At 45.5% G+C, this 8,694-nt stretch overlaps 1 protein-coding gene across 1 annotated transcript; it reads right to left on the reverse strand.

The window, feature by feature from the left end:
- Positions 1-1,987: 1,987 nt before the first annotated feature.
- PLK2 (polo like kinase 2) lies at positions 1,988-7,992 on the reverse strand. Its single transcript, XM_035014463.1, has 14 exons — positions 7,606-7,992; positions 6,926-7,033; positions 6,665-6,781; positions 6,334-6,463; positions 6,017-6,104; positions 5,448-5,543; positions 5,141-5,339; positions 4,904-5,051; positions 4,459-4,556; positions 4,014-4,143; positions 3,530-3,770; positions 3,280-3,409; positions 2,908-3,018; positions 1,988-2,773 (listed from the first exon to the last, which is right to left on the reverse strand). Exons 1-14 carry the CDS (start codon positions 7,873-7,875, stop codon positions 2,582-2,584), a joined length of 2,058 nt encoding a protein of 685 aa, XP_034870354.1. The 5' UTR covers positions 7,876-7,992; the 3' UTR covers positions 1,988-2,581.
- Positions 7,993-8,694: the final 702 nt, after the last annotated feature.

An 8,694-nucleotide genomic window follows, 5' to 3' on the forward strand; every position in this document is an offset into this window, starting at 1 on the left:
TCGGGTGCCAAATCCTGTTAAGATCAGCTAAGTCACTCCCAAATCTGTCTTCATTTATTCATTCATTATTTCACTGCTATATGGCAGGCCTGGGATTCAGTGCTGGGAATACTGAAATAAACCAGATGGGCCAAAGGAGATACTTCTGGTCTAACTCTCTATGCTCTTTTTCAGTTTGTCCTTTCTCACCTGGGTCCCACCATTAATCTCTTTACTGTTTGGGTTGCCTTCCTCCATCTTCTTCCCCACCCATTTTGCCTATGCCCCTAGAATGCATTTTGTAAAACTAAAATAGTAGGTCACTTTCTTCCTTAAGATCTTTCAGTAACTACACACAGCCTTCAATGCAGCCTAAATGCCTTGGCATGATATAGCGGGACACATCACATCTGTTTCTTCCAGCCTTTACCTGTGATGCTTCAGACCCACACACACACTCCTGCAAACTCTCTGACATCTGCATGTTATTTCCACTGCTTAGAACGTCCTTCCCTATCTCACACATCTGTTTAACTCCCATTCATTTTTCCAAACCCAGTAAGAAAGACTCTTCTTTGGAATCTATTCTCTAAGTCCACCCCATGCCTGGGGCTCCTTCCTTAGGATTCCTGTTCTTGGTTCCCACAACACCCAGTACATACCTTTATCATAATATCACGGCACACTTACCAGATTAATAGGTAAATGCACTGTCTCCTCCACTCTGCTGGGACTTCCTTGAGGGCAGGGAGAGGCTCGGGTTCATTCTACATCTCCAGCTCTGGGCCCCGGATCGCACACAGTAGATCCTCAAGAGGGAATAGGTATATATTTTATGAAAATGTGAAGTAACTTACACTGTGAAACTCACAAGGAAAGACCATTCTTATACCTTGCAAACTCCTATTTTTTCCTCTGCTCATAATAGAAACAGATCCTACTTTTGCACACCCGGCTTTCAGTGTAATTATCTGGTATTCTTTTGCTATTACTATAAGCCATTTAACCAAGACTGAAGTGGTGTACGTAGGCAGAGAACCCCAGCCAGCGGAGTTGTTCTAGGACCTATGAACTATCCCTAACGAATTCCCCAGATGTGACTTTTAACAAAGTAGAACAGGTACAGTGTTTGTAAGAATTTTAGAAAAATGTGAAAGTACCACCCCCATTTCTACACTACTGCAGGATTCCAGTGTCCACAGAGCCTAATAGATGAGAGTACTGCTTTTCGCAGGACAGTATTTTCCTTAGTGGGATTACAGTTGGACAAGTAAGTATTTGCATCTCATACAGGTCACTGGAAATTCAGAATAACAGAATGAGCAGCTTTTTACACCCGGCCAAGAGTAGATCCCACTGAAAGAGAAAACATTCTGATTGGCCTCTTGGAGAATTTGATAGTATAAACGATGGGCTTAAACCGTAGGTTGATTCCCTTACCATCCCTCATCCACCATGCACCCGCCAGATGGAAAATGAACTGACTTATTTAGGAAGTACCTCCCAGTACTGGAATGGAGTACTAGCAGTGCCGACGGCACTGGAAGCGTTTAGGCAGGTTTAAGCTGAGTAATACATTTAGGTGGCGCAAGGATTATAAAGCATAGAGTTTTGCCCATATTAAGATAAGCTTCCTGTACCTATTGACACATAACAGAGGTCTGTTTACACAGGATGACTCTGGCTTTCAGCTCCAAGCTAAATGAGTTTTAAGGAAATACTCCAGAGAGAAATTGGCTGTGGATTTAGTAGGAGGGCCAGATTTGGGTTGTAACAGGAATAGTATTTTTGTTATAATCATCTCTTCTCAAGCTAGATCTACCCCGAAAATGTTAGATTGTACTTCAGGTGTTAAGAATTTACTTCCTACAAACAAAAAATCAAAGATCTAACTTTCTAGAATGCTTCTATTCTCGATGTCACCCCAAAGAGTGCCAAGAGTCCATGATCAAAGAATGTTGCGATGCGGTGACGCACCATACCAAAGACAGGAGACCGCTGTTTCTGCTTTTTCATACTCTTTATTGCCAACAGTTTAAAATGGTCAACATAAAAAAAAGAAACATTTTGATAATAAATACTGCTCTTTGGGCTGTAATAAATAAAAAGTTTATTAACAAGGAATGCACTTTTCCAGCCACAAGTGTCTTCAAAAATTAACAACAACAAAAAAAATTATGTATGGCCATAGTTCACAGTTGAGTAGCCAAAAGCTGCTCCGAGGACAGCCTTTAAACAACACGGGAGCTTCCTCCCTCTTCCCTCCCCTTTGGGAAGTATATTCACAGTTCCAAGTCTTCTGTCTGAAATGCTCTCAACAGAGAGAAGAGTCAATGCACCTTGCTGCAAAATTGTCTGAAAAACCTTTTAAAACAGGTACGTCAAGGAAAACTGCATTCTGGTTCACTCTCAGATTGTCCAACGTTCAGAACTGGATGCCTCAGCCTGGTCTGGTTCCGCCTAGTCCTGCAGGCCCTCGCGGAATTGTTTTCGTACCACCACCTGTCCATCCTCTTCAACATGCTGTAGACCATCTGACTGGCTTCCCTGTAGATCTCACAGTGGAAAAGAGGAGTCCCATAGGGTCCATTCAAGAAGTCTTCTAGTTACATCTCTGTAAGAGCATGTTCAGAGCATATTCCATTCGATGTTTTAATTCTAACGAACAGCCAGACATCAGCAGAGTTGTTAGTCTGAACGTTGTAGATATCCTGTCCTCATTGATGTAAGTGAGGAGATATTCTTCGTTTTGGCTACAGATGATTATTTTCGTATGATCATGGTAGAAATTCACCTTTCAAAAGGAAACATAGATATTAGACATCTCCAAATATTCAAGAATTAGACAAGTGTGTCCAATAATTAAGTGGCTAGATAAAAATCACTTTTTGTGACCTAAATACACACATTTCTGAAAGGCTCACTTACCTGAAAGGTGCCATCATTAAAGAGCATCATTAAGGCCTTATCAGATTTCAGCCACTGAAGGAGGTAGAGCCGAGGTCTTCGAATATCGGTAACACTAGGCAGATCTCCACCCTAGAAGAAATTGGGAGATAAGTGCCCATAAAAATTTTGCAGTTTCCAAGTCTTCTAGGCACATGCCTGTCCAACCTGAGTAGGCATCAGAATGGCCTGGAGATTCCTGGTCCCGCCTCCCAGAGATTCTGTCTCAGCAGAGCTAGGGTAGGACATGAGCATCTGCACCTCTGACAAGCTTTGGAGCTGTGCAGATGCTACTCGTCTGTGGACTACACTTCAGATATCACTGCTCACAAGCCACATCCAGGAGGTACTTACATCCATGAGGTTCTCCTCCATGTAATGAGAGAAGTATTTGAGCACCGTCACTTGACTAATGAATTGTTCAGGGGCATCTGTTGCTTGGAAAACAGAGCATTGGCCAAGCTCTGCATAATAGTGAACTGTTCTGAAAAACAGGAACCATAGGGAGAGAAGAGAAACAAAACAGAAGCAGTTAGTCACTGTTTTTAGATTGTTAGTGCAAGACTAAAGAAGTGACAGGACTTCATTAACTGGATACACTTACTTTTTGTCTGGAAGGAGGCTCATGTGAGCACCATTGTTGAAAAGGACACCTACAGTGTGGTCTGAGAGCTGGTACCCAAAGCCGTATTTGTTAGAGTAATCGACCCACTTGGTGACCCACTGAAAGGAAGTGCTCAGCTGCTCTTTAGGAATGCAGTCAGCTTCTGGCATGTTTTCTAGACATCCTCGAAGGACTCTTGCGACTGTGTCCGCAACACTGCCCATGGTACTGTCCTCAAGGCCTGAAAAGTCAGGGAAAATTATAAAATAATTAACAATAAGACCTTAGGCTTTGGTGGCTGCTGAACTTTCCCTCCACGACTTCAAAGGACAGAAGTCTCAAAACTGTTCCTTGCCTTTTTCCAAGTCCTCTGATTTTGCCTCTTCTATGTTAAATTGGGCCACAAAACAAATGGACTCCAGTTACTTAGTATTAAGCACTGGCATTTATAGCTTCATGTAAAATGCCACTGACAGCTACTTACATTCACTGCTACTGCTGCAGCTGCCGAGAGTCCCTCGGACTATCATGCGGATAGCATCTCCAATCTGCTGCTTATTTTCTACCGCAGGTGTTCCAGACCGGGCGACTGTAGTGGTGGGTGGCTGGAGCTCCTAGAAAAGACAAGAGTTAGACCATGAGTCAAGCATCTACAATCCATTTAAGGCTGAGAATTCTAGGTTAGGGTGAGATTGTGGCAATTGCTGGGAAAGCTGATCAAAAAGCAATGGGCACAAAAGGTGTTTCGGTGACTCAAGTACATGCACTGTTAAACTGAAAAACCAAATCTTTCCTTTTAAATGATTGGAAGAAAAGCTTTAAGTAAATACAACATATCTGAACCGTGATAATCATAATCCATGTGATAATTAGCAAAGAGCAGAAATGATATAAAGTGTTTATATCTATTTTATTCTTTTCCGGCATACCTCATCTGTCCTGTGTTTGCTGGGTTGTTGAGTTATTGAAGTCTTTTTCAAATCATGCCTAAGCTTGTAAATTTCTTCATCTTCTTTAGACACTCTATCTGTAAATCAAAGACAAGAATTATGAGCATTAGCCTATGCTAACAAGGTAGAAACAGAGTTAGCCACATTTCCTCCTTTTGCAATAATAACCAGCTTATGAGCATCCAAGGCAAAACCAGCATTTTATCATTACCATCAGCTGCAATTATGCAAGAAGCACACTTTAATGTGTATGGGGAAAAAAGCTATCCAGCACATTTTGCAGTGCAGATTTATCATGCTATAAAAAGTTCAATGGTATTCAAACATACCGGCTGTTATGTTAACATAAAAAAAATTCTTTTAACTAACTTATCAAATTTAAATAGAATACTGGATACAGAAGAGCAAAAGTCTTATAACTTACTATGTGTGTCAATATATCTTGCTTTGTCTTTTTTGCCACCAAAAAGAGCGGCAGCTGCTTTCTTAAAGAAATTCTTAGCCGGGCTTGACAAGTGGAAGTCTGGAACTGTGTGACAACAGCTAGAAGAGAGTCTGTCTGGGGTGAAGCCCTGTGGAGTGTCAGAAAAGACTTTCAGTAACCAGTTGGTTGAAAAAATGTGATCAATAGCACATAATAAGACACAAGAAACGTGCCAACCTGCAAAAAAAATTCATGTCGAATGATGTCATCCAAACTGGGACGATCCTCTGGATTCTTGGACAACATGCTAGCTATTAAGTGCTTAGCAGGAGCCAGCAATGAAGATGGCATTGTATACCTTGCTTCTCTTATGCACCTGTACGTTTCTTTCAGATTTGTCGTTTCAAAGGGGGGTCTTCCTAGTAACATTGTATACCTGTGTGCAAGAGAACACTTCTTTAGGAATGGTCATAAAGCAGCTCTTTTTGATTGTTAAGTTCTAAATACAAATTTGCTTTTTGATCATTTTGGTGCATTTACTTACATTACACAACCTAAGGCCCAAATGTCTGATTCACAGCCATGTCCTTGCTTGTTGAGGACTTCAGGAGAGAGATAATTTGGGGTACCACATATTGTTCTGTAAAAACAAAATATGAAGATCTCATTAAGAACTGTCCCACTGTTTACACTTAGTTCTCTAGATAAAACCTTAAAAGTACTGTACTGAATTCCTATTTAGAAAAATTTGACTTTTAATTTTTGGCATCTCAACAATTAACATTTGACCAAGTGACTTAATAATTTTTTTAATACATGTGTAATTTTTTTCAGATACATGACAAAGTGTTTTTAACCAACTGAGACCAAGTACAGCATAGCACTTGTGTAACATGTCAGGCAAATATGAGACAAATTTTCATAATCAACTCCTTGGCATAAGGTACTCTGCCTAGTTCATAGTGGGCACTTACTGTTTCCATAAATTAACATTATTGTGATTTGTGGTTGTTAGCATCAATTAACTTTCTCCAAAACATTAATTGGAAAAAAAAATAAGGGCATATTTGATCGCCATAAAATCCTGTCAGGTTGTATCTTCCTGACTCTTACCTCCTTCTGTGTTCCAAGGGTTCCAGCCTGGCTGCCAAACCGAAGTCCCCGACTTTTAATTCCATGGCTTCATTAATGAAAAAGTTCCCTGGATGATAAACAAAACAAAACCTGAATACCCTTGAAAAGATGTTCTAACCAAATGTGTATTTGGAGGCAGGCAGTCAGGTGTTTACTATTAAAGTCACCGATTCAAAAAGGAGATTGCATAGGCTAGATCCCAATTAAGAACATTAATAATACGTAAGAAGGGAGACAGAGAAGAAAAGAACACCTTTCTCTAAGGCAAAAGCCAGTGTTTGGAATAAAGGGCTTACCTAGTTTGAGATCTCTGTGTAAGATTTCTTGTTCATGAAGGTACTTTAGTCCAGACACAATCTGCCTGAGGTAGTATCGGACTTCTGGCTCTGTCAACACCTTCCTTGCTTTCAAGATATGAGCCATGGACTAGGAAGAGGAGAAGGGAAAAAGAGAATGTCTCAAACAAAGTTATCAAAATCAGTAGTTTCCTTTTGCAGGTTGAGTGATGAAAGTTAATAATGCAATATAATAATTGCCACCACAGCTAAAATCCCCAATAAAATGCAATTTGAATCCCACTTCAGTTTGGGGGGAAGTAAATGGACTCAAACAGGAGTTAAAGCTTACCCTTCTACTGCAGTATTCCAGGAGAATGTAAATATTTTCTTTGTCCTCAAAGTAGTGGTAAAATTGCACTACATGCTTATGATGAAGGATTCTGTGAAGCTCTATTTCTTTGTCAATCTGCAAGAAAAAGCAAGACAAGGCTGATGAGCCTTCTGTCACCTTCTGTAAGCCAGTTGCTTACACATGCAGAAGACATTTTCTTAACAGGGAAGGGCCATCCCTGCACACAAAGAAAATACTTTACACAACAGTCATACACACCTTTTCCCTTTGATGAGGTTTAGCTACTCTGCTGTGAGGAATAATTTTTGCAGCATAGACTTTGTTGTTGGTCAAATCTGTCATCTCGTAACATTTGGCAAAGCCACCCTGAAACAAAGCCGAGACAGCATTGAGCGTGGCAGAAAAATGGACAGCAGATATTTATAAAAATATTTCAAAAATTAGAAAGAGCAGCAAAATTACGGGGAAGTAAGGCTGGACAGACGTATGCTCTGTACTTTTTAAAAGCTCCTTCACGAAAGGAAAGGCTTTCCTGAAAACAGTAAAACAGTTCTCCTTCTTCCTTTACAAAGAGGAGCTTTATGGAGGGGGTTGGGATCAGGCAGATGAAAAATAATGTCTGAAGAGACCTGCCAGGAAAATTCCCTGGGGAGCAGGTGGAGGAAGCGAGGGGCTGGAGTTAGAAAGCGCTCGCTTCTGGCCTCGAGATCAATTTCTTTGGGCTGCGGGAGGCACTCGGAGCCCAGGCTAAGGATGTAAAGCCGATCGGGGCGCTGTCAGCGCACGAAAGCCAGAGCAGGGCAGGTGAACACCCAAGTCCCGCCGGGATCGGAGGCCCCTGAGAAGCCAAGACGCTGGGACTCAGCGTCCAGCCGGCCCGGGGGCTGCCCGGGCAGACCTCCCTCCCGTCCGGCAGCCGGGCGCCCGCCGCTCGTCACCTTTCCCAGCACTTTGCCCCGGCAGTAGCGCTTCCCCGTCGTGGGGTCCACGATGATCCGCGAGATCTCGGCGCCGGAGTGCGAGTGGTGGTGATGGTGGTGCGGGGCCGCCGGCTGCCCCTGCGCCTGGGGCTGCGGCGGCTGCGGCTCCTCGGGGGGCTGCGGCGGCCGCTTCTTCTTGGAGTCCCCGCCACAAGCCTTGCCCAGCGCCTGCTCGCACATCTTGGTGCTCGCGGCCGGCTGGTAGGTGATAGTCCGCAAGAGCTCCATCGTCGCCTCGCCGCCCGGCACGGCCCGCTGCCACCTCCGAGGCGCGGACACACGTCGAGCTGGCCCTTGCCCTCGAGCCCCCGCCCCACCAACAACCCGCGCCCGACGTTCGCGTCCGCTTGCGAGAGTGCGAACGCCCGGCCAAGGCTTATATACGGGCCAAGGAGCGGGGCGGAGAATCGAAACGGGATGCGACGTCACGGGCGACGCCCCGCCCCCGGCCGCCGCCGCTCGTGAGGCCCGTCGCGAGGTCGGGAGTGGCCGGGGGCGTCCGGCGTGCGAGCGGCGTGGAGACGGGGACGGGCCGGCCTCGGGGAGGGCTCGCCGCAACGGGCCGGCCGGCAAAGGCGTCGGTCGTCCCGGGACCGCCACCCCGTTCTGCGAATGCTCCGAGGTTCTGGGTTTGAAATGGAAACCCGAGGGCTGGCACCCGGCCCTACCGCCTCCCTCAACTCCGCCCTCGCCCGCCCCACGCGCCGGGTGTCCCCGCGGTGGGGAGTGCGAGCGCAGCCGGGCGCTCTGCTAACGCGGGTCCCCTCCCCGCACGGTCCTTCCTGACCGCCCCGCAGCCTGACGCCGCCAGTCAGGTGGGACCGTGTCCAGAGCCCACTGCACAGGCACACGAGGCCTCACTCGGGCCGCCTGGAGGGCCCCGCAGCCCCGCAGCCCTGCTGCCCCGCGTTTTTACCCCACCAGCTCGTGTCTAGTGGGGGCTGCGGGGTGGCCCTGCCAGTGAAAGGCAAGGGTTCGCAGAGCTCACCGCCGCTTCTGAGTGCGGCGGACCCAGGCCCGGGCCTGACGTAGCCGAGTCCGCCTAGG

The sequence above is a fragment of the Mirounga leonina genome, unplaced genomic scaffold (genome assembly GCF_011800145.1).
Source record: "Mirounga leonina isolate KUSES-001 unplaced genomic scaffold, KU_Mleo_1.0 Mir_168, whole genome shotgun sequence".
Taxonomy (NCBI): Eukaryota; Metazoa; Chordata; class Mammalia; order Carnivora; family Phocidae; genus Mirounga; species Mirounga leonina.

Excerpts from the sequence above, each read along its gene's own strand:
- PLK2 (XM_035014463.1), bottom strand. The coding sequence starts at position 7,875 with ATGGAGCTCTTGCGGACTATCACCTACCAGCCGGCCGCGAGCACCAAG. Across the intron at positions 4,144-4,458 it reads GCAAACACAGGACAGATGAG|GAGCTCCAGCCACCCACCAC; the intron begins GTATGCCGGAAA and ends TGTCTTTTCTAG. Across the intron at positions 3,771-4,013 it reads CTGCAGCAGTAGCAGTGAAT|GCCTTGAGGACAGTACCATG; the intron begins GTAAGTAGCTGT and ends CTGACTTTTCAG.